This window comes from Fistularia commersonii, chromosome 5, assembly GCF_037954325.1.
Source record: "Fistularia commersonii isolate RoL2024-O1a breed Wild chromosome 5, RoL_Fcom_v1.0, whole genome shotgun sequence".
Lineage (NCBI taxonomy): Eukaryota > Metazoa > Chordata > Actinopteri > Syngnathiformes > Fistulariidae > Fistularia > Fistularia commersonii.
This window is the reverse complement of record NC_141288.1, coordinates 13,921,960-13,947,302: the sequence shown is the minus strand read 5'-3', so window position 1 is coordinate 13,947,302 and position 25,343 is coordinate 13,921,960. Positions and strand designations below refer to the sequence as shown.

The 25,343-nt window shown below is 39.2% G+C and overlaps 3 protein-coding genes across 3 annotated transcripts; 1 reads left to right on the top strand and 2 right to left on the bottom strand.

Moving 5' to 3' along the window:
* Positions 1-2,170: 2,170 nt before the first annotated feature.
* On the bottom strand, positions 2,171-4,475 carry LOC147234148 (calcium-responsive transcription factor-like). The gene is made up of 3 exons (XM_086146945.1): positions 4,333-4,475; positions 3,059-4,076; positions 2,171-2,603 (listed from the first exon to the last, which is right to left on the bottom strand). The coding sequence occupies exons 2-3, from the start codon at positions 4,073-4,075 to the stop codon at positions 2,322-2,324; spliced, it is 1,299 nt and encodes a 432-aa protein (XP_086003071.1). The 5' UTR covers position 4,076; positions 4,333-4,475; the 3' UTR covers positions 2,171-2,321.
* A 360-nt stretch (positions 4,476-4,835) lies between these two features.
* Positions 4,836-16,454, top strand: mcm10 (minichromosome maintenance 10 replication initiation factor). The gene is made up of 18 exons (XM_086146147.1): positions 4,836-4,972; positions 5,198-5,270; positions 5,375-5,662; positions 6,969-7,169; positions 7,260-7,400; positions 7,518-7,725; positions 7,805-7,970; positions 8,265-8,432; positions 10,348-10,464; positions 10,599-10,795; positions 11,678-11,772; positions 11,948-12,061; positions 12,789-13,271; positions 14,190-14,317; positions 14,431-14,544; positions 14,662-14,807; positions 15,333-15,375; positions 15,459-16,454. The coding sequence occupies exons 2-18, from the start codon at positions 5,264-5,266 to the stop codon at positions 15,540-15,542; spliced, it is 2,700 nt and encodes an 899-aa protein (XP_086002273.1). The 5' UTR covers positions 4,836-4,972; positions 5,198-5,263; the 3' UTR covers positions 15,543-16,454.
* An 873-nt stretch (positions 16,455-17,327) lies between these two features.
* On the bottom strand, positions 17,328-23,751 carry ucmaa (upper zone of growth plate and cartilage matrix associated a). Its single transcript, XM_086146948.1, has 5 exons — positions 23,595-23,751; positions 21,813-21,872; positions 21,624-21,716; positions 19,476-19,574; positions 17,328-17,732 (listed from the first exon to the last, which is right to left on the bottom strand). The coding sequence occupies exons 1-5, from the start codon at positions 23,650-23,652 to the stop codon at positions 17,644-17,646; spliced, it is 399 nt and encodes a 132-aa protein (XP_086003074.1). The 5' UTR covers positions 23,653-23,751; the 3' UTR covers positions 17,328-17,643.
* Positions 23,752-25,343: the final 1,592 nt, after the last annotated feature.

The following is a 25,343-nucleotide window of genomic DNA, read 5'->3' as shown; positions in this document are numbered from 1 at the left end:
GCAACTGGATTTAATTTCCCTCCTCGAAGAAGTTTCACCTCTCATCCAAGACACCTCTTCAGTTTTCACAGGATAAAAGACATTGTTAGAATTGATTTAACATATTTGCTGTGATACGTAAGTGGTACCACCAGATGGCCCACCACAATTGCAACTGGCCTTTTCAAACATCAAGTCTTCTCTGGACCTGACTTCCCATGTACGTCACACTTCAAAACAAAGAACGCAAAAAAAAAAATTGATTGCGAGTGCTTGGTGGACTTCAAAATAGTATTATTAACTGAATCATGACCCAGTGCCTTGTGTGTCATTGGTAAGTAAAGTGTTATCACATAGAAGGGATACAACATTAAGCATGCTAACTACTTTGATGTATTGATCCAAAAATATACAATTTCAATTTGCAAGTGTATTCGTGTTGGCAATTCCTGTGATAAATAAGAATTTTTTTGTCAATGTTTGATTACATGCCAGGACAAAAGTGGAGGGTATGTGATTATGGGCGGTTTTATTGATTTTTTTTCTTGAAGAAATACTCGTTCAATCGTGTTAAGATTCATCTGGATTCTCTTTTTGGAGATAACTTCTCCAAAGAGAGAGAAAACACTCAGACGGCACTGAAGAGGCTGGGGTGCACAAGTATCCTATTGCCAGTCTGAGCAAATTAGGATAAATGTACTTTGGCCTTTCCCAATACACATGCGGGTCATCTGTCTTACTAATATTTGCTTCTGAGAGATGTCTTTGTACTTCGTCTGTGGTATCAGCAGTTACATTGTGTTCTGTTATTTTTCAAGATGGCGCTGGATGACGGCAGCCTGTTGCAACAGTTCCTTATCTTATCTGTCTGAACTCCATCACTGTGGGATCCAAATGGCACCATAGCTTGTCTCCTGATTAGCATAAACAGCAGTGCCGTGCAGTCAGTAGAGGCAGGGGAGGCCCGGGCCTCACCTGTCATCACGGAAAGAAATTAATGCAAAATGGTTATATTTATTCAGTGATTTGTACTATAAAGTTATTCTCCACGTAACTTCAAAAGTATCAAATTTATTGATCATAATTTTTGATGGTTTTCAGCTTCATACATAATTTATTCTTATCCTGGCTGAAACAGAAGCAGCAGAGACTGGATGCAGTAGCTTTGTCCTTGGTGAGAGGAAGATGAGGGCCAAACTGTCATTCATCCTGCAGAAGGACTCTGAAGATACTGTTAAGTTACAGGCTGCTTCACCTGAAGTGCTTAAAAAAGAGTTACAGAAGGTTCTTCCTTCCTGCATCTGTCAGAAGTGTATACCAGTGCCGTGCTGAGTAGACCCCCCCCCCCCCCCCCCCCCCACACACACACACAAATTCCAGGGTTGTGAACTTCCTATGGGTGCAATATTTATTCAATAATCTCCTTTGTGCAATATCTACATGAAGTACCGTTTAAACTCTTTAGATTTGTGTGTATATTTCTGTTTCCTATGGCTTGTTTACATTCAATATATTGTTCCTTGACATCAATTGTGTTACTCAAGCAGTGGAATTTTCCTGTATCATGTCATTGATAATCTTGTCATGTTTTTGGTAAAACATAAATTATTGCTAAAGTTTATAGATGTTGTTAAATTTGGGACACACGAATGCTTGACTTCCTGCTGATTTTGAGATTGTCTATTCTACATGTTTTAAAGTGCTTTTCTGATAAAATTTTAAAGCAAACATAGGCTGTAGAAAAAAAGACACCTGATCATAACTGGTATTTATCAATTTATCATGTCAATAATATATTGTAAAACATTGGATATGTTAAAATTTATAATATCTAATGTTTTAAATGTATTAAAGCATTAAAAGAATCATGTATATTATATTTATATAATGGAAATAACCATTGATAAATATAATAATACATAATAATAATAATATATAAAAGTATTAAAAGAACCATTTATATAATAAATGGTTCTTTTAATACTTTCTCGATAATTTCTTCCAATTTGTAACAGCTTTCAAGCATTTCCTGCCACTTTTGGGGGGTTATGTCATCATCATTTTAATAAGATCTCTTGTTACTTTTCAGCTCTCCACAAATTTGTTCTCATCTCACATGAAAACAATTACAGTAATTTGCAGATGAACATAATATGAACAAGTTTAAAAAAAAAAACACAAATTAGCAAAAATGATCAAAAAAATTAAAAAAGATTTCAACCAAATAACCACTGTTCAGAAAATGTTGTATCTCAAGATTCAGTGAAACAACCTCCATATTACACCATATTTGGTATCATATTAAAGATGGAATCCGGCTGATTCAAACACAGCTGCCTCCTTCAGTCCTTCAGGGTCAGGTAAGCGTGGTCATGGTTGTCTGCCCTCAATGTTTTTGATGGTGGTGCTGCATTTAGGTCCATGCCTCCGTCTTTACGTCTATGAGCCGGTGCAGAGGGTAAAATTTGATCTTTGTAGCTGTGGTGCAGAGCTTTGAGCCTGGCCTTCAGCTCGGCCAGCTTTCCGGCATCAGAGCACAAGATAGACGCCCTCCTGATGGCCTTCAGCTCTTGGTGGATCTCCAATCTCTCCCTACATACAGCTTCATCGAAGCAGCCAGGCATCTGGAACAATGATGAAAAATAAATACATTAAAGACAGCACACGGTCAATTGGTAATTTCTGTCTGGTTGAGAGGTTTGTCACACAGATTCATGAGTAATTTAGTGCCGATATCTAACCTGATTTACTTTTTGTTGTAATTTCTTGGTCTTTCATCAGTAATTCATTGTGGATTTCAAAGTTTTCTTCTTGGCAGATTTAAAGTCATTTTTAGGTGATTTTTTTGGACGATTCTTAGGGATAATCTGATTGTCAGGGTAGTTTTCCCTAAATTGAATGTAATTTCTTGTTTATTAAAAAAAAAATCAGACATTTATGGACAATTTCTTGTATACCCATTTTCAATTATTAAAAAAAAAATCATATATGTTATGTGACTCAGAATTTAACTGAAATTCATTAGCTCCAGTCGGATCTATCAGCCATCTGCGTGGAGGCAGTCTAGACTCAAACTCACCTCCAGAGTTTGAACTGTGTGTTCCGCAATGCTGTGAGGCTCATCCAGCTGCAGGGATGGAGAAGTGTGACTTTCCTGTTCAGTGACTGAATAAACCTGAGGGTCCGTGCCAAACGATCTCAATTCCAGGCTTAATGGTCGTCGTTTCACTTTTGACTTGTAGATGTGATTTGCAATATCCTTGAGTGTTGGATAATACCCTCTGTCCTGCTCATCTGGAGCAACAATGTCAGACATTCTAGTTTGAACATTGTGTTTGAGGATGGCCTGGACATCTCTGACGCCAGTTATCCCCTCGGCCACAAGCTGGTCAATCCACTGGATAATCTGTGGATGGACAGAGTGGGCTTCATCTGTGTGGGTGTGTTCTGTGTGCGCTCGCTGCAGAGGAAAGCTGATGTAAAAACGGCTTTCTATTGACACATCCTTCCCCGCCTCTAAATCCCGCAGCAACTTCTCTTTAGCTTTAGTCTGCCAGATTGTTACACTCTTCTTGGCAGTGACGATATACTCAGGCAGCCTGCAGATGTGCCACACCGAGATTTTGGCCGGACATCCTTTTTTTCTTGTTATTCCAGGGGACAGTCTCTGCTTGGACTTTCTCTTTAGTTCATGGGATGAAATATTCTCATGGTTGCAGCTTATCTTCTCCACTTCAATGTCACTCTTTTTCCTGTGTTCCCGTCTGGGTCCATACTGACATTCCAGGATCTTCATGCCACCGTATGTGAATGGCACCCCGTCATCGCTGATGCGTGGACTGGTGGACCTACAAAAGACAAAAGACCGAGTGCAGAACTTCTTATTCCTGCACTTAAGTGGGTCGAACTGTAAGGAAGAAGAGCGGCGGGTGCAAAAAGTTGTTTTGGTAGCTCTTCTGTAAAGCTCGAGGACGCTGTCAACTCTTGTTTCATTTGTCACAAAGCCATGAATGTAATCCCCATCTTTGCTCAAGTCTTGTAAAAAGTCCCCCCACTTGACAATAGTGAGGACAGGATCTGTGTCCCCGTCATCCATCCTGTAAAGACAAAGCAGATTGTCTTAAGAAACAACCAATAACATTAATGATTGTGTAGTAACACTGTTTTGTGACAACTAGAGATAGTTTCCTGGTGTTATACCTTTCAAAGGCAGACTGGGATGTCATACATAGTCAAAATTACTAATAACAATGATCCCAAAACCCTCGCAATCTTGAAGGTCTGTCCGAAAGAATTGGCTCCTTTCAGTCTCGTTATGAATTACAAGTTAAAGGAAAAATAAACTTGAAATACCTTAACGTGAGAGACGGAACAATCACCTGGTCCCGTCTTTACCCTGATGTTTTCATTTCAGGCTAATATTCCCTCGGGACCTTCAACCTCTGAAAAGAACACATTGTGGTTCATAGATTTTGAGTTTTAAAACGGCAACCGAAACCACGGCACGCTTATTCATAAATACTCCATCATATTGGTTTCTCTGAGAGGTCCTTTTCAAGCCCCCTCCCCCTTTTTACGCCCATAGGTTCCCGGGCATACAATGAACATATTATTCAATAAAACTACTATTATAACCTACTTATAGTGATTTTCATGTATTCTTTTTAGTAAGAATTAGTTATTAGTGTTTTTTTGTAAAATAAAGATCAAGGATATAATCTAGGAAGCAGAAATTAGTCAGGCATATTTTTAGACGCCTTGCAAAAAATTCAACAACATTACGGGTCCTTCGTTTAGCGCCAGTTTAGATTTTCTCCCTCGCTTCGATGTCATTGTGATCAGGTTGTGTTGTTAAAATTAAACATTAGCAGTTAGTTTTAAAAAGCTAACTGAGTTAAAAAGCTAACAGCCTTTTAAAACGTTTTAAAGCACGGAGTATCGACTTCGTTCAAGCCTAGTCATAAACAATTCAAAGCTGTAATTTCATACTGTGGTAAGTTGTTCATAAGTAATGTTTTATCCTTGTTTGTACATCAACTTCAACGTCTGAGGTTATAAAATCAAGCGTCATCAGTAATTTTTAATTCCAATGATACATGCTTGGAAAGAGCTTCACGAGCATTTTGACATACAATTGTTCTAAACATTTGACTGGGACCAAGAACGTTTTTTTTTTCATTTTCAATTTCATTTTATTTATATTTCCTCCACTTAACAGTGAGGGCCTGCCTCTCCCTGAGTTATATTATCATCTGAAATCCTCCCCAGTGATAGCATATCTGCAATGGACAGTAAGTAGCCCACTATGAAAATTCCATCACACCACAGAATGGCTTTGGAAATAGATTAAATTATCGATCATAGTAATAATAATAATTACATCTTCTCTGTCCAGGTGAAGATGATCTGGACTTACTGACAAGTCTGATTGCTGAAGGTGTGGGTGATGGAGAAGAAGATGAAGAAGGAGGAGGGCACCAGCAGGTCGATGACCTGGACAATCTATTTGATGGAGATGAGGAAGAAGAATATCAGGAAGGTGTGGATCCAGAGGACAGCGACCCACTGGCTGAACTGTTTGGAGATGTTAATGATATTGACAAGGAGGAGAGAGAGGCTGAAGAAAAAGGAAAAGACATGGAAACGTGTGAGACTTTGGACAGATCCAAGGAGGATTTGCTCGGTATGTGCTGGAAACAATCTCTTCTGAATATCTAAACATGTTTGGTGTGAAACCAGAAATACAAGTTTTAAAAATAGCAACTTAAATGATAAATTAATTTGACGTGATAAATATGACACTTTGATAAGCTTAGTAAACTAGGTTCACACATAAATATATGTGTGAACCATACGTTTGTCAAGTGGGTATAAAACTAAAAGGAGATATACAAAAAATAGTTCATAAATTCAAATATAATTTAAAAAAAATGATTCAAAAATAACATTCAAATGAAGCTACAGCTCTAGCAGGCAGAAATCGAAGTTGAACAGGGACGACATGACGTAGGAGGTAGAGTGATCGTTCTTGGAACCGACCATTTCTAGTTCGATTCCTGGCTCCTCCTAGAGCAGGGGTCGGCAACCTTAACACCCAAAGAGCCATTTGGACCCGGTTTCCATGGAAAAGAAAACACTGGGAGCCGCAAATAATTTTTGACGTCTAACATAAAGGTACCACTGTATATATTGCTTTTTATTACCTTTACACTTTGTATAAAGAAGTGTGTAGTGTGTTGCTTATGAAATCCACAAAGTGGAGAAAATTAAATTTTATTTATGGAATGAACAAATTTTGAATATTTTGAGCTTTGGACTTTCAGAGGGTGTAGCGTAGCCTTGACCTGAATTTTAAAAGAAATTGGGAAAAAAAAATCACTGTGTCGGTAAACAATAAAAAATTAAGTATTTGGAAAATATCTTCATAAATATTTATTTTACCTGGTTAATGGGACTTCTGCTCCTGAACTTCTGCGCACAGCATCTGCAAATCGAGACTATACCGGCTGGCAGGTATACTGGCATCCGCAAGTGTGACTCTTATTTTGAACAGCGAAAAATAATAAATATGTTTTTATTTTAATATGCCAAGACCACAATGATCTCCCAACTCAGAACTAAAATTAAGAAAAGGAACTAACACAAATTAAATGCACTTCAATTAAATATTTAGAATTTATTTTCCAAAGCCACTTGGAGCCGCAGTGTAAAGATGAAAGAGCCGCAGGTTGCCGACCCCTGTCCTAGAGTGTCAAAATGTTTTTGAGCAAGACATTGAACTCCTAACTGCTCTGCTGACACTGATAGACGGCAGCAAACTGCTCATGGAATTTCCTTGCGAGGGGATAATGAATTAGAATTATTACACAACACTTATTGAATGATATACAGTTAACTTTTGAATTTGAAAGAATTTCACACTGGTAAGAAAAAAGAAATTCAAAGTTATAGTTGATTTATGATTCAGTCTTTTTGCTGGATTTCTTCAGAGGAGTTGAGACACATGCAGGAGAAGATGCAGCAGTTGCAACAACAGCTGAATAAGAGCCAGACAGTTCCGACCTCCCCTCCCACCACGAAGGCTTCCGGGAGCTCCACTGCATCAAAAACAACACCTACCCAAGGGCGACCTTTCAATCAGACCCAGGCCAAATCATCTACTTCATCTCAGAATGTAAAAAATTCAGCAGGTATAAATTCTTTGTTCACAAGCGCATAGTCCATCATATTACAAACAAGAAAAAGATAATACAATATGCTCTTTCCTCCGTTCATCTCAGTGACGTCTTCATCTACTCCGACCAGAGGAGAACCAAAGAAACTCAATGAGTCATGTGACTTCCTCAGTCAACTCAACAATGCTGACTCTTTCAAAAACAAACCCAGGATTGCTCACAAATCTAAAGCCAGCACCTTACCTGGTAGATACCCATGTTATTTGTATCTGCAGCTACTACTCATTGCTCTCTTCAACTGAATGTTATTTAAACGTTGAAATGTCGAATGCAAAAGAATTTATGTCTTTGTTTTCTAATCAGAAACAAGAGGCCCATTGGTGGAGATAAAGTTAGGCAGCTCTTTCCAGCCAGTAGAAACCACCAGCAAGGCCACAAACCCCCCTCGTTCACCTCCCGCCTCCCAGAGTAGACCTGGTCCAGGTGCTGCAGCAGCTCAACCAAAAACTCCATCTGTTCCTTCTCTTCCTAAAGACGTAGCTGTAGAAAAATATTCCGGCTTGCGACTCAGGTCAGGGCAATGAAGTGTTTTAATGATGGAAATAACAAACACGCTATGGAACTCCTGACTATGAGCTCTGTCCTTTTAGAAAGCCTCGCGTTTCCTCAACTGAGATGGACCGCAAGATGGCCAACCGTCGCCTGATCCGCCTGTCACAGGTGCCAGAGCGCTTGGCACGAGAGACGCTGGAGGACAGTGATTGGGTGACATTTGGGGTGGTGATCAACAAGGCTACGCCTCAAAGCAACAGCAGTGTAGGTGTATAACACTCCAGAGGGAGGGGGGCAGGGGTTCTACACTCACAACAGTGTAACTGACCAACATTTTCAAAAAGAAAAATATATCTTTATTAACATATAAAAAGTGTCAGAGATGTAAACAGCATGTGGATTCTGATCATATTCAAAGGGCATGAGCAGTATTCTTTGAATGGGGTGTTTTAAAATCTGACATTATTAATGTTTAATTTTGGTTAATTAAAAAAATGTCATGTTCCTAATCCTGATACTGTTGTTGCTGTGACAGACTAAAGTTCTTAAATCTTTTAGGGCAAAACCTTCAGCATCTGGAAGCTGAATGACCTTCACAACCTAGAAGTGGTTGTTTCTCTTTTGCTGTTTGGGGACGTGCACAAAGAGCACTGGAAGACAGACGTGGGCTCTGTTATTGGACTCCTTAACCCAAACCCCATGAAACAGAAGGACGGCTATGATGGGGTGAGAGTTCAATCTGTCTGTGTTTTTATATCTCAGTATTTCAAGGCTGTGGCTGTTACCTGGTGCTATTTTCATTCAAGGTAGTTTCCATCATCTAACTTTGTAGCTTTGACCTGGATTTGTGAAAGAGAGTTTGACATTTAGCTCATGATCAATTTCATTTTTGTATTTATACATTTGGAAAACATAGATGGCATGATAGACAATAATAAACAGAGTGTCTCTCTCCCTTCAATATGCAGGCAAACCAATCTGGTGTTTCTCTGTCTGATCAGTTTCAGGACCTGCATTTAGCTATGAAGACATACCCAAGTATTTTTTAGCAGTTCACAATTACACAAAATACTGCAGTAACACATAATGTTACTGTGCAGCATTCAACACATTAAGTAAATTATCAAATACAATTGGCAATTAACAAAGCGCAACAAGGGCCTAAAAAGCAATAAAGGTGAAAGGCATATTTGTTCTTAACATATTTGAACTGAGGTTTTGGTTTCCTGTTTGTGATGTAATATATCCCAAATTTAATGTTCTAGGAATTGTACTTGCAATCCAACATGTTTATAGGCACTAGAATGAGCTGCTAACCACAGCAACACAATTATTCTGGGTTTCTGCATGCAGCTGCAATGTGGGAAATCTATGTCCCTAAAATAGATGCCCGGTTTCAGGAAATCAGCACGATTCCTAATAAAAGTCCCTTGACACACATCTGTAACCCACTGAATATGGCCCTGCAAACTAGCTGTGCAGCAGCATTTTTGAACTACTGCTCTACTAAATTCAATAATGCGAGATTTACATGGCTGTTCCAGAAGATTCCATATTTCAACAAATGCAAATATTTTTCATTTCACGACAAGCCAGTCGTAAGATAAACTGCTGGAAACTGCAGAAGCTCTGACTTCCCAGGAGTCTTTTGGTGCTGAAGGAGGCTTGTCTGTGTCAAGTGGGGACACAGGGCTTCATTTAGTTTCATTGCTTCAGGAAAGTTGTAAGACTGCAATCAACAAAAAGACTTTGTAACTCCCAAGTCTAAATGATTCTCCAGTGGTTTGTAATGTGACTAAAATTGCAGCTTTTATGATTTAAGATAATCAAATTGACTTGAAATATTTGACTGCTGAAGTTGCAGGGAATCTGTAAACTTTGGACTGGCAGTTTTATTTATGGTTTTTCTGCTACATTTGCATTAGATGTCATTGAAGGATCCCTAAAATGATATATATTTTAGGAGTAGTTCCGTCAGTCTGATAAGATACAGCCTCACTTAAACATATATCTTGTTCCTTTTCTATCCCTTTATTTTTATTATTATGGAATGGCGGTAGAAACAACAATAGAGGAAATGGACTTCCATTTAATATTAGAAAACTACAGTGTTGAAAGGTAGACGGCAAGTGCCTTTTTTTTTTACCAGCCGAGTCAGATTAATCTTCAATGTCACTGAAACTCAGCACTTTTGAAACTAATCTCTGCTTCTTCATGTTTCATTTTATCTGTTTAGACTTTTTTTTTATCGGTTCCCTGGTTTGGCAACAGGAGCATCAAGGTTATTTAAAGCAGCCAATTGTTGGTTAAGTAGGCCTTAGGATTTCTGGAGTCAGCGATGTGACCAGCTGAGATGTTAACAAGGAACATGGTGTGGAACAGCAATTAAAGCTCTTTGCATACCACACACACACACACTCACACACACACACACACACACACACACACACACACCCTGACTGCTGTATGAGGGAGTTTAATTCAATGGTGAAGTCAGGAAAACTGTTTAATGTTAAGGGACTTTAGTAATGGACGTTTTCATTTCCTACAAATGTTTAAAATTCCACTGATTCTATCCTAAGGTCCATGTTCCCTTTATGTAGCCATAATCTTTGTCCTCATGCTATGATGTCTTGTGCAGGTCAGCCTGACAGTGGATCACCCACAGAAGGTGCTGCTGATGGGAGATGCTCAAGACTACAGCACCTGCAAGGCTTCAAAAAAAAATGGTGATCCCTGCTCTCAGATTGTTAACATGGTGGGTCCCTCTCACACACTTGTGCTCTTCATATTCAGCGCAGAGCTCCGTCTTAAAACTAATTCACGTCAGTTTCCAATAATCCATTACATAACACGTCACATTCATTGTTTTGAAATTGTTTGTGTGTGCAGTACGAGTGCCAGTACTGCCAGTATCATGTTAAAGCCCAGTACAAGAAGATGAGCTCCAAGAGGGCTGAGCTGCAGTCGTCCTACTCTGGAAAAGCTCCTAACAAGGTGAAGGGGAAGGGTGGTGGACTGAGGGAGCGGCTCTGCCAAGATGGATTCTACTACGGTGGTGTGTCATCTGCCGCCTGTGCTGCGTCAATGTGAGTTTGAAGACGTTCTACAGTTTCATTTAATGTGCAATGTCCTACCAATCCTGGTTATCATTGTTAACTCCACAAGAGCTATTTAACATGAAGCTGCCATCTAGCTTGAGTAATTTAGGAAAAAAAAACTGCTGTTGCAAAGTAATGATTTCTCTGAATATTTTGGGATAGAACTGAAATAAAATCAGTAAATCTTGTTTCCTCCGGTGGAATTTTTTTACAATATATAACCTCTTAAATTGGAAAATTGATGAAAAATATGTGAAAACGACATTCACATAACCTCACAATAACCATTTTCAAGTAGAGAGACAAATGTTTAATTTGATTCGTTAACTAAGCCAAACAGATTTTGTTATTTCCCATATTCCCATATATATCATTATTGTTTATGTTGACCGACAGGGAAACTTTATCAAGTATCTTGCATGTCAAAATTCTGATTCGTAAATTGTGTATCACATAGCTAGCTGGATACCAACAATCCTTATATTTTAATATTTGTTTGACCTTTAACCAATTAACTCATCTGTTACTCTGCCCCCACAAAATACCAGCAGCAACATGCATCTATGCCAAGATAGGATTTTTATAGTGGAAAATTGTTTTGTCATAACTGCTAGTAATGATGAGCATGTGGGATGTGGACACTAAAATTAGTAGTAGTTGCGGTAGTAATAATTGTAAAAGACACATTTTATGAAGTTACATACAACAAGGCAGTTTCAGCCTGGCTGATCAGGACTGTCATTCACATTTGATTCCTATATTTGTTTGGGTAAACAACTTTTTGTGTTCCCTCACAACTCCCAAAGCCACTAATGCGTCGTGGGACTAGGCTGAATGCGGTGCTTTCAATAACAAGTCCATGTTTTGCAGAACTACATCCAAACTCAACAAACCCATGCAGAAAACTCTGGACAAGCTGTTTGTAAAAGGCTCTGCTCAACACATTGGTCAGGCAAAGAGGCTGGGTAAGGGAGAGGATATCTTTTTATAAATTCATTGTGTCTAATTTTAAAAATATGCTATCACAAGCACCACAGTCTCAGTGGAGGTGGAGTTTCAGTTAAACAAGTGTATTTGATTCAATCATGAAATTCAACATATATATCTAACGTGGTTTGGCTATGCTCTTCTGTCTTTTAGCCCTGCAGTCAGGTGAAGTTTCAGGATGTTCAAATGAATTCAAGAGCCTAATGTCAATGCCCACACCTGGAGCTCTGCAGCTCAAGAGACACCTGGTGCACGGTCAGCCATCAGGTAAATTCAAGTGACAGGGTTGTATTAGGGTTGTATTTAATCAATCCTTTTCATAAAAGTTTAAATTATTCATACTAATGGGAGAGATGTTGGGGTGACCTTCCCCAAGGGATTTTTTGTTTTTCCTCTCATGCCCTCTTCAGCTTTACCTTGCTTGAAAGTGTGATTCAGATCACTGTAAGACCTTCCAGGTGCTTGCTGTCTGTCCTTGCCCTGCTCAGCGTCAAGTCATGCTCAACTTTAATGCCTCAGTTGAGTTTTTTAACACGCTTCAAACAGTGGTTGTTTTAATGGACCAGATCATTGCGTGAGAAAAGTATCTAAACATGAAATTCCCCTATTTAAATTTGGAGGAATTTTTGGTGTTAAATCTGGTGTTTGGAAATTACAAGTTAGAGAGGTGACCAGGCTATAGCCGGGCAGTTCCTGCAAATGAAGTAAACCCAACATTTAGAGCTCTGACCACCTTTCGGCATTGTCTGCTTGTGAACCGCCTGTTAAAACAGAATGTTTTACCGCTCTAACTTTAGTCTGTCCTTTATCAAAAACATTTATATGCTCAATAAAAATGCAATAAACCTTTGAAATGAAGCAAATAAAATGTAAAAAATAACCATAGGGCTGCAGTAGATTTGCACTCATTGTCCGATTACCTTAACAATCCAAAGAAGTTTAGTTGTGCTAACTACTCGTTTTTAAGAACTTTACCTTCTGAAACTTCCCTCAGTGTCCTCGGATGGTGCTACTGTTCAGTCCATCTCAGCCTCTGACCTTTTAAAGCAGCAGAAACAGAAGCAACAGCTGCTCCTGCGGGCCCGTCGGCATCGAGCAGAGGAGATCAAGGACAGGATGCAGAAAAACTCCCCCGGAGTCAGATCCGGGACATCGTCTCTACCCGAACACGGGGGTCTGGTGTCTCCCAAGGCTGCTGCCAAGGTCCCCAAGACCCAAAGCACCACGACTCCCTGTACCCCCACCCTGGGCCGAGGCTTCACAGAGGGCGAAGACATCCTCTTCTTTGAAAACAGCCTGCCACCTGCTCCCAGCCCCTCCACCCTCAGCCTCTCTGCTGCCAAGATGGCAGCTCTGAAAAAACTGAGAGCCAAAGGGACGGGACTGGAAAGAGAAGACCCTAACGCTGTGAAGAGGAAGAGGGTCAACAGCAGTGACATTAATTCTCGGGTGGAGAAGAGTCTGACTGCTCCTGATGGTAGGCTCACACGCACACACACACACTTGCTATAGGTTATCTGGAGTGACTGGGGTGAGTGCATATATGTATGTATATTGTGTGTGTGTGTGTGTGTGTAGTGTGTGTATATATATATATATATGTGTGTGTGTGTGTGTGTATTTGTATATATACATATATATGATACATACACACACACATATATCTATATATATAGATATATGTGTGTGTATATATGTATGTATATGTGTGTGTATATGTGTATATATGTGCATATATGTGTGTGTGCTTCTATATGTATATACATATGTCTATTTATGTATATGTATGTGGGTATATATATATTTTTTTTTTTCTATATTTATTTGTTTGTTTATTTTAATATATATACTTCCTGCGCACAGAACAATGGATATAATGGCGAAATGCGGTTTGGCTAACTTTTAAATAGTTTTGATTTTTGACAACTCAAATTATATCTCACTGAAAATAATTCAGTACAAGAAGCACAAATCAGAAGTTGTTCACCTTTGAGAAGAAGTAAAATGTCAAGAGTCTGCAGCTGCATTCATTTACTCTTCATCAGACTCACGATTTTTACAAGGGGGGGCACTCTTAGCCTTCTCAGGTTTTCAGAGAGGTACAGTATTTTCTCAGACTTGATCTAAGTGTTTAAAACCAGCACCACTGTGAATGTGAAACCCTTGACCCTAGTCAACTACCTCACGACTGAATGGACCTGATTGTCCTTTTTCAACAAAAATGTGAGAGATATTAGGGAGGAGGATCCCCCTTGTGATCAATCCTAGAAGTAATGGGGTCCACTGTGGAGATGATGTCGGGTGTAGGCTGTCTGGTACTGGGCCACACGCCGGGAGCTGAGAGTCTAGACTTCTGCCTGGCTCACTCTGCCCCCCTGCCCCTCCCCGCTTGCAGATGAATCTGGGAACGAGCAGTTGGAGCCGGCTCAGAAGAAGAGGCGAGATCAGCTGAACTACATCCAGTCTGAGGAGTTTCAGAAGATACTCAATGCGAAATCTCGTCACATCGCCGTACTTCAGGCTGTAAGTTCCCCCACATGCTGTACACACAAAAACAATTGCAACAAATCTGCCTGTATTTCCCAGCCTTTAAGCAGTCACAAGTGAAGCGCTTGTCTGCTTCAAATCCCTGCCAGGCGGAGTATCAGCTGCAAGAGCGCTACTTTGACGCTTTGGTAAAGAAGGAGCAGATGGAGGAGAAGATGAAGGGCATCCGAGAGATGAAGTGTCGTGTTGTCACCTGTAAAAAGGTACATTCTGCCAATTTATTTACCCCTCTTATCTGGGTACCTTTCTGTCCCAGTAAACTGATTCCAAACCTTGCCCTGAAAAGGAAGCTGTTAACCCCTGTCTTTCCTGGATTCCAGTGTAACTACACCTACTTTAAGCCGGCGGATCGCTGTGTGGAGGAAAATCATAGTCTGCGTTGGCACGATGGCTTGAAACGATTCTTCAAGTGTCCATGTGGACAGAGAGCCATTGCTTTGGACAGACTGCCACACAAACACTGCAGGTAAGACTGGGATTACCCCACAGTACTCCAGGTTCTTAATTTGTATAGGGGTCCGCTAAAGGCCATGCAATCTGCTGAAATGTTTAGATTTTTCTGATTACAATGTAAGACATTTAATTTATCTTTTACTCACCATTTGTAGAAATCGCTTTCTTCCAGTGTACCTGAACTTACCTGTTGAACAGTCTAGTAACTGTAATAGAATATTCCTCTCAAACTCCTAAATTAAACTTAGGCATGCAGTGCCTGAGTTTAATTTAGGATTTTGCCAAAAATATGGTGTAAGATTTATAAACAATCTCAAGAATATATCACGTCTGTGTCTTCTCATTTCTAATCTATAGAAAGTTGTAGTCCAGATAACAGAGAAGCGGGGTATGGCTGTGAAGAAAGATAAATTTTAAAAAGTTGATCAAATGATGTGTCATGTCAGAACATCATATCAGTATGTCATATTTAACATTTAGTATTGTTCACGTGTCTATATTCTCTACCTTAGTAAGACCTGGTATTTTGTTTTTTCAGCAACTGCGGGTTGTTCAAGTGGGAGCGTGATGGGATGCTGAAGGTGAGATATCTGCTTGGATTTCATCTCAACACAAACAATCAAACATGCAAAAAGGTTAATGTTCCCGTTTTGTTTTATCGCAGGAGAAAAAGGGACCCAAGCTTGGCAGCGAGCTTCTGCTGCCTCGCGGCGAGGAGCATGGCAAGTTCCTGAACAGCATGAAGTAAAGTATCTTCACCACCCTAAAAATGTTTTTTTTTTCCACTACTGCTGGTCAACGGTTTTACATTTGTACAGTGTTTTATCCTTGTTTTAACTCATGCTTTTAAATTGTGTTTTTTTTTAATCTGTTGTCGATATCTGAGCAGTAATCATGTTCTATAAATGGGAAATAATAAGCTGATTAATGCAGTAATTCACCACTTTTCATGTTGAATAATAGTTTATTTTCTGCCTGACAATAAAATAATGAAGAATTTTGTGCAGCAACTCTGAAAATCATGTTTCCACTACTTAATGTGTAAATATTTTCAGAAATGACATAAGTAAAATGTAAACTCTTGGGTTCTCATGATTTAATTGGCACCAGAAGGCTCATAAAGGACAACAAATAACTTAAAACCCAAGGTTAATTATCAACAATTTTATTTTAAAGTGAAGCTGTTTAGACGTATTTCATCAGTTTATCTCAAGTAAATGTGTCTTTAAATTTAATAACTTAAAACCCAAGGTTGATTATCAACAATCTTATTTTAAAGTGAAGCTGTTTAGACGTATTTGCATCAGTTTATCTCAAGTAAATGTGTCTTTAAATTTAATAAGCAATATTAACAGTTTTTACATTTTATACTTAGGAAGACGAAATTGGTGGGTTGACAAATATTCTGCTCCCAAGAAAAGGTCATTATTTATCTGCTTGAAAAATGTAAGCCTTCACTTGTGAACAATTATTTGGGTTCTTATATCTAAAAAAATGATTATCTTAGAATGATGAGATAGGATTTCATGTGGAAAAACTTTTTTGCTTGAGATGATATTGTTAAAATGTTGAGTTACTGCATCACTGCTGCTCTCAAAGAGAGAAAAGTTGAAGCAGTGTTTGTGTCTCTGTGTGCATGTGTGTGTGTGTCCTTTTCCATTGGATTCCCCCCCCCCCCCCCCCCCCCTTTCTCAAGTAAAAGGTCTAAGATGCAAGATGATTGGTCATGGTCTTATTGCTGACAAAAGGGGGTAAAAATAGCAGAAGCTCAACCTTCAAAGTGTTTTCCTTTTCATTCCTTCAGAATCAGAACTCAGGAAGCAGAGATTTATTGTCAGATTAAAAACAGGTTGAGTTTGAGGGAGCTAGATTTGTGTGAAACCCTCATGCTGAATAAACCTGAAAAAAACAGGCCATGGTATTGTCTGTAATTTGGAGATATAAAGCCCTAGATACTATTGTTGTTTTGTTTTTGTCCGTCTGGAGAGAACTGCAGTATTTCTATAAAAGGACGTTTTACTAATTATACTGCAGAAAACCTACTTTCTGCTGTTCCATGACAACCGTGGCCAGGTGGCACCCACTCAAGTGTCTGAGCCGAAGCACATGTGGCCTCGATATGAGAAGAGAGATGGCATGTCACTTTTGAAGCAAAGCAAGGTGTTTGGTTTTGAAGCTGTTGGATGAGAAATTATATGTCCCACCCAATTTTTCCATTTTGGGTTTTACTTGCACTTGTTGCTTTGTTTTTTTATCTTACCTTCCCTGATTGTCCTGGTGTGTGTGTGAGTGTGCGCGTGTGTGTGTGTGTGTGTGTGATGTTTCCACTCCACAATACGGAATTCATTTCAGGCTGATGACTTCTGCAGCTCACTTCATCTTTCCCATATTCCACACCGCCATCTTCGAAATAGTTCAAATACCAGATGGCAATCCAGTGTGGAACACATCATGGTCCAGGACTCAGAGAACTCAGTTTTTCATATTGCCTTTCACATATATATTTTTTGTGAGAAAAATAAAGCCACATAAAAATGGTCAAAGTAAGCTTTATTGGTGTTAATACTTAAGGTTAAAAACATGTTACTTTGTGTTTGTGTGTACGAACAAGCATGCAGAACAGTTACTGTAATAGAAATAAGCTTGAAATACAAAGCTTACCAAATAACATTTGAATTGACAGTTTAATATGAAGACATTTTGCACAATTCAAGTTTTATATAAAATATTTTAAAAAATAGAAAAACAATTTTGCGACCAAAGTGAGAACAATAATGTGTCATGTTAGCGCCGCATTCTACAACCGGGCTTACAAAAGTCCCCTCAAAAAGCTGGGAGGAAAAAGACGCTCAGTGGAACCAGTAATAGCGAGGATGAACACCATCGTAGTTGAACTCCCTAATCTGCTCGTTGCTCTCTCTTGTTCTCTCGTTGCTCTCTGTGGATCAACAAAGTGTACGTCAGCAAAATAAGATGACACTAATGCTTGTGTGTTGTAGTATCAGCACTGCTTTGTACTTGTCATTGATTTCTGCAGGTTTGTTCTATTCCAACCTAAATCATAGCGTATTTATAAATCCTCTGATAGCTGATGGTGAAATGTGTTACCAGGAGACACCAAGGTCAGCTAAGTAAGCCAGTAGGACTTCAGACAGTTTATCAAAATAACTCGTGTAACTAGTTTTACTGTTATATTATCATTATCTGCAGCAGCTGAGGTTTTGGCTGATTTTCAAAAAAAAAGGCATGTTAGTACGACTGAGAATTGTTGCTCTCGCTCTTTCTCCTGACTAAATGATCGGTTGTCTGTGGAGTTTCTCAGTCATCCAGGTCATGGACAATTCTTGTTGAAATCTTCTTGCCATGGCAACTGGACTTAAATATCTTCACTCGAAGATTTACCTCTCATCCGACAGGCTTCTTCAGTTCTCAAACTGAAGTTCTCGGAACTGAAGAAGCCTCTCGGATGAGGGGTGAAGCATCTTCAAGGGAAGAAATTCAAGTCCAGTTGCCAGGACAAAAAGATTTTGACAAGAATTCCTTATGTTATCATCCATCCTAGAATTACATTTACTTTGATTGTATATTATTACCTTGTGAACAGTTGTATGTCTTTATATGTGGTCCTGCGATTAGAGGGGACTGGTCCAGGCTTAAGTAATTGTATGTATGAATTGTGGATGTGATCATCAGCTTAAACTTTTATAATGTGTAAGCATTCAAATACAACTTCTTTGGTATAGGGACATCATCAGGGCCTCTACATTATGTTAATAAGGCTGTCAAGTGTAATGTGTTGCTTGGATTTCAACAACGGCACTTGGGTTGTTTTAAGGAAAACATTGTGATTCAGACTAAAGAAAAATCGGCAAAGCTCATCAAAGAGCAGTCACTTGTTTTCTGCAACTGTGTTTGACGCTCTTTTTTCATCAAAACACAGGTGTAGTTGAGAACAGGGTTTTTGGTTTATATAAGGTTTGAGTTCCTCAACTGGAGCCAAACCCCAGTGGCTGGCAGATTGTCACAATGTCTTAATGTAAATTGACCATTTATAGGAGCCAATTTATAAAATTACACAGGGTTCCTTTTAGAGAGTTTTGCATTTTTTCATGTCCCGTTATTTCGTGTGCACTTAAATCCAAAAGAAGGCAGGTGCCAAATAGATCTAAAAAAAAAAACATGAAAAGTGGAAACTGCAGGGCCTTAATTTTATTTATTTATTTATTTTTAAATTTATGGCACCCAAAAGGAAATTCAGAAATACCTGAACATTAAAAAATAGTTTCTGTGCAGTTCACTAAATTTGACTTCTTTGTCTCTCTCTAACATCTGCTTGACCCAGACAACCCCGAACCACCACCACTCAGTTCTCAGATTAGAAGCTGTCGTTGTCTTTAACAATGTCACACAGACGATCGACCGCAGAGAAGATTGTCAGCCAAGCTTTGGCCACAAATGGCCACTTTGATTCTGTGTGGAGTCTCTCTGCGGTGTGCCGCCAGCCTGCGGCTGCGGAGGTTTGTTCAAATGTAAAGTGGGGTCTTATCTAATCTCTCAGGCCCTAGTCTGACATTAGGTCTTCCACAAAGTGGATGTCAGTATGCTTGCATGTGGCGTGGTTTTATTTTTGAATTCTGTCCACCGTTCCTTCTCCAAACGTGACGGTGTATCCAAGCCTTACCATCATGCACCTCCTCAACGTAGTTCTCGTGCTCGTCCCGTTGCTCCTCGTTGTACTCCCTCCATCGTTCAGTGTAGGCCAGCCTCACCCTCTGCTCCGCTTTGGAGACATGACGGAGAAAGGAGAGCGTTCACTTACAGGGAAAGGCAGTCACAACCATGGATGTCGTTGTAATCCAAGAGTTTTCGACCAACATCAGCACCCAGTATCACCTGTTGTTTTATCATTCACGCAGAATCACCTTTCTCACTGAATTAACTGCAAAATGTTTCACTTCATTCAGTGCCAATTCTGTGCTCTTATAACCCTCTAACTGAAACATTTAGCTTCTCTGTCTCTTAATGCTTGGCTTGGTTCACCAGCCGGTCACTAGCTGTGTTTTTAGCTGTGGAATTCTGCTAGCATTCAGAGATGTTTCTCTAACAGTTGCCAAAAAAAAGATAAAAATTATAAAGACACTGTGATGATAATGAATGGAAAGAGGAGAAACGCGGCCAGACAGTTTAACAAATACCTGAACGTCACTGTGGAGCCTTGGAGCCTTGAAGAAGCTTTCAGCGTAGTTGTCAATCATATAAATTTTGAGTTCCAGTAAAGGATTGGTATTGAAATTTGATGAGTTGATGAAATTTGATAAGCTGATTTATAAGAAATTTGACATCTAAATATAACTGAAGGTATATCGGTGAATGAGGTAAAAAGCAAAAAGGAAACCGTTAACATCTGTTGTGCAGGACAGAATGCACGCAGTGAGAGAAGAGCAAAGAATCGCAGCAAAAGCACTCGGTAAACTCTCACAGCTCTTGACAAAAGTTTGATTTTACTGCCAGCAGTGATAGGTAGTGATTGACAGCCACTTCATCCAATTACATCCCAATTCCCTCTGTTCTCCAAATTGTTTTTGACACAGTTACGTCAATGAAAGTTCACATTATTTGTGCTTGCAGTTTAACCTGTGTTTGTTTTGATGTTCAATCCCTTCACCTTGAAATGGTCCTATCAGAGTCAGGCTCCAGGACATGTGGCTCACATGTTGTAACTTCCAATTTCTGCATCCTCAAATTGAAATGTCAAGATAACACACATATCATCTTTGCGTCAGCCCTAAAACTCTAGCAGCATACAAACTCCTTTTTTTATAAAGATTGCCTGATGAAATACTGGACTGATGGCAGCTGGAGATTTCCTCTCGGCCTCAGATCTCCTCGTGTTATTCAGATTGGAGCCCTCAGAGACTTGCATTCCAGAGTCCACTCTTTGTGCATTTTTGCAAAAAATGTCCTTTAACACACATGTACATCCACAAAAACTACCAGACTAACAATAGACTCGCACAGACCTTTGAATTCAAGGTTGTTTTGCAAGACCGCGTACCTGTCTGAATCTGGAGGCTGGAAGAAATCCTCTGATAGATTTCCCAGTCCTTTTTCCGACAGATGAAAAGTGACAACAGGATTCACTTCGGTGAAACACCAGAACTGTTTCCCCCTTGCCTTTTACGAAACCGTTTTCATGCTTTCTTGTCATTCAAAATTAAAACCCCTTTCTCAGTGACTTAAAGAGAAATACTTTTCAGGACTGTTCTGAAACATTTCATCTGCTGCCGTTGTATATTGTACTGATGCTGGCAGGGAAAGAATGAGGTTATTGTGCAGAGGAACTGAAAAAGGCAAAAGCAGAGCGTGCTCCACACGATCCTGTAACTCCTGCTGCCTCCTATGTATGTGTGTGTGTGTGTGTGTGTGTGTGTGCCTTTTCTATTCAAATTTATGGGCTGCAGTTAGTATAGAACCACACCTGCTGAAGTTACCAGCCTCTTTCTCTTTTCTGCAACTGATCTCCCACAGACTGAACCTCACACGTTACCAACCTCGGAGATTATCTCTACTGGAGATGAAGCATTTCATATTTAAAGCTGACCTCAACCACATTTGGTTCTTGGAGCTAACATGGCACTAGTTATTCATCTGCAGACCGCAGACCATTTCGGACTCTGGGTTCCAACAGACAAACAGAGATTTGAGGATCTAAAGTTCAAATTTAAACAGTCTTAGTTTGACAAACAATTTATTTTGTACCATCCTTACATCTTTCCTCAACATTGGAGCCAAAAGTGAGAAAACGGCCGATCAAAAAAAAACCACTTACCTTGGTATTCTGCATATCGTGTCGAGCGACGGGTACGGCGTTTGAAGAAGTTAGAGGCGTCTGACTCGGGCATAAACACCTTCTCCGCCTTCCCTAAAGGTCAGAGGTGAGAGGATGAGGGTGGACAACGGAACAAGATGTGATTGCTTGACTGATGTAAAATGAAATAAAAAAATGGACGTCAGTCACCTTTCAAATCAGCTGTATTTGAATCATCCTGTACCGCTGCGCTGTCTCCCACACTGGAAACTTGACACAGAAAGGGTTAATTAGTATTTTCTTATTTGCTGGACAGTTTTAGAGGAAAGACTAGAGTGTTCTGAAGGCTTGAAGAATCGGCGTCCAAAAGTTCCCTGAAGCTCTGGATCCTCAACTATTTGTCTAGGTAGTGCATTTCACAAGATTATATGCAGCTTAACATGACCAACATTCAACAATAAGGTTTAAAAACAGTAGGAGTAATGGATAACACTATGGAAGCAGAGGATAGTGGCATTTGTAATAAATTTAACTGTATGAAGTACAAGGTTGTCAAATAGGATTGTGGAGTGTGTTTCAACTGAGAGCATAAAAGGAGGTCTAGAATGTGCAGAATGTGTTTTATCTTATTGGTATAGTGGAATCTGTTGCAAGTAATTGGTGCTTAAACAGGTAGTAACCATGCCATGTCTGGTGTAATTTTTTCAGCAGGCAAGTGGACTGTGGGATAAGATTGTGCTTACATTTACTGCCTTATTTACTCAAGTCATTAGACTTTAAAAGCAACCAAGAGTCAGAGAGCCAAAGCTAAATTTGAAGTCATGCACTCCCATTCTGGGTTTTTGTCAAAAGCTACAACTGCTGTGCTCTGTCAGGCCAATGAAAGGGCAAAATAGTTTGGTTGGGTCTGCATCCCAAAAGAGATAAAGTCAAATTTGTAATTCCTCAAATCAAATCAGATTTTTTTTCACTCATTTTACACATATATATATCTGTGTGTGTGTATATATAAATATACACACACACATATATGGTTACGATTGTCAACTGTGGACAGATTTGAGCAAAGTCCAGTCTTGTTTCTTGACATTGTTTAACAAAAGGGACATCCTCAGATAAAACTGAGCCAAGAATAAAGTGAGCCAAGAATAAACTTAGTCATTCGAGCAAATGTTGCTCGAATGACACTAGAAAATGTAATTTCGAGCTGCCACTTTCAATTGATATGTAAAATTGTACTTTTTTTGGAAAATACCAAGATGATAATGCATCGTGCAATTACTGCTAATACAGTGTATTTTCTGCATTATATGATTAATTATTGTTTTTGCTGTCATTATTACAAAATCTGGCATTAATAAAAAATGTAATACAGCAGTCACCTCTGATATTAGTGAATTTTAATTGACTCTTATTAAAATAAAATATAAATTGAGATGTTCATCCTAGTTGCTTGTGAAAACAATGCAACATTTTCTTGGGAAAAAAAAAACAATCAACCTCCAAAAAAAACAAAAATCCTCAGTAACATGAGATTATTTATTCACTTATTATCCAGAAGTAATTCAATGATTACATAATGTGGTTGAGCTGTGCATTGCATGATGCAACAGATTGTTTTAAGTTAAAAAAAAGCATGCAATTACATACTAGTGAGCATTCATTTCAAATATCGTAAGTAATTGCATAATGCTATTGTGTAGTATATTACAATGTTACACTTTTCTGTTTTGATTCTTAGCTTACTTGCATTGCTTTTTGAATGTCAATTATATTGGAGAATAAATACAAAAATTTTAAACCAAGCTCAATTAGAAAAGAAAGTATTTTTAAACATATCATCGATCAGAAGAAGTATATTTATCCAAACCATTAAGTGGCGTCACATACAAATCTACGGCATCCTGATGTCACCCCATCTTCTTTGCCCAAAAGAGAGAAAAAAAACACACCTGTCCCTTCCCCCCATTTACAACCAGAGAAGGTACTCACGAGTGAGGATGAGGAGGGTGGTGAGCAACGACAGGCCGAAGACTTGCGTCCAGGACATCTTGAGAGAGAGAAAAGCGAGGGTTGCACTTTCTTCACGGCACACCTCCCTCTGCTGAACTGAGAGGGGAGCTTTAGATGGGGCACGAAAGGCAAAAAGGTGGGAGAGGCAAGAAGGGAGGAAAGGAGTGGGAGGAGAAAAAAGGGGAACGCAGAAGGGAGGAGAAACCTGCTGTACGAATAAAAGCCCCTTGGGACATGAAGAAGGCGAGGTGAAAGGGTTTTGACGTAGAAGAGGAGGCCTGCAGAACCACAGGAGAACTTTGGTAACTTCTTAGAAAATCACTTAAATGCCCCAAATGGTGTGTGAAGTGTTTTCAATTTGACATCAAATAACTGTCAGACTATATTTGTTGGATTGTTCCTAAAAGATCATTTTTTCATCTTTAAGACAAGTTTCTTTTTGACTACAAGTGCTAAAGAAATAATATTATAAAAATGACATTTGATTCAAGGCGTATTACTCGACACAAGAACACTGTCCCGATATATACAAAAAATACTGATTTAAAAGAAATGATGGAAATACAAGCAATAAAAGTGACAGAAAAAAAGATAGCATTGTTTTAGATACATTGAATCCCTGAGGGACTACTCTATTGGTCACCATGGTCACTGCCTGGTTGACCTTGAGATCTGGGTGGCGATTGGTCCGCTCCCACCTGCTCCTCCCTGGATGTCCACCTGTGAGACTTTAATTCCCAGCATTTTTTAAAACAGTTCAGAGTTTTGAATTCAGAGGAAAACTCTTCTACTTTAGTCTTCAGTCATTGTGGCATAGTCACCTTTATATAGAACTTAAACCCCTGGCACTTAAAATTCATTAACTGTTGTTTCTCTCTGGCTGGTCATGTAAAAAAAAAAACATGCCAACCTTTAAAAACAAAAAGTGAAATCTTTAAATATTCAGCTTGTGTGCATGTGCGCATGTTTGTGTGTGGTCATCATTGTTGTATGCTTTCATGTATGAGTGAAGGAGAAAGCAAGTAAAGTAAAAATATTCTTTCTGACATTGACAAGATGTTCATGTAGATGCAACCATACACAAAGAATAAGTCTTTTGTCAGTTGCGATGGCTGTCTTTAATTGTGGGAGGTGAATAGAACAGAATATATCCCCAGGAAACGGCTCTGCATGACATTAAGCAGCCACACAAAGCACAACTATTTTTCACTCTTGTAGCAGAGTTAACAGAGGACGGAGTGAAATGTAGCATTGTCTTCAGCTGTAGTTGCAGCTTCTGCTTTGACATGCATTTAAATTAATTTGCTGTATGCTGTAAGTAGATTTGCTAACAATAATCATCCAGGAGGTGTTTGTGCAAGAAGTCCATTAAACTTTACATCTTGTTCGTGGAGAAGCATTGCTTTTTGGTGTTATATTTGAATTTGCTGACTAAAGGCCATGAAGGATGAATCAATACGTTCGGTTACACTGTTTGCTGCGGTTTGAGGTTCATCCCGATGCAAATCCTTTAAACCAAAGCAGAAGAGTAAGATTCAGAAAGAATACTTTTTATTAGCTTAACCACTTATATTGTGTCTATATTTTCCCTGCAGACAAAGAAGTAAGAGGTAGTCAACATCTTGCCCCGAAACCAACCATTATCGTTCCTGTTGACATCAGTGTCACTCTTATAACATAATAACATGCTTGAAATTTATGCTTCAACTTGCTGTGGCTTTTTTGCTA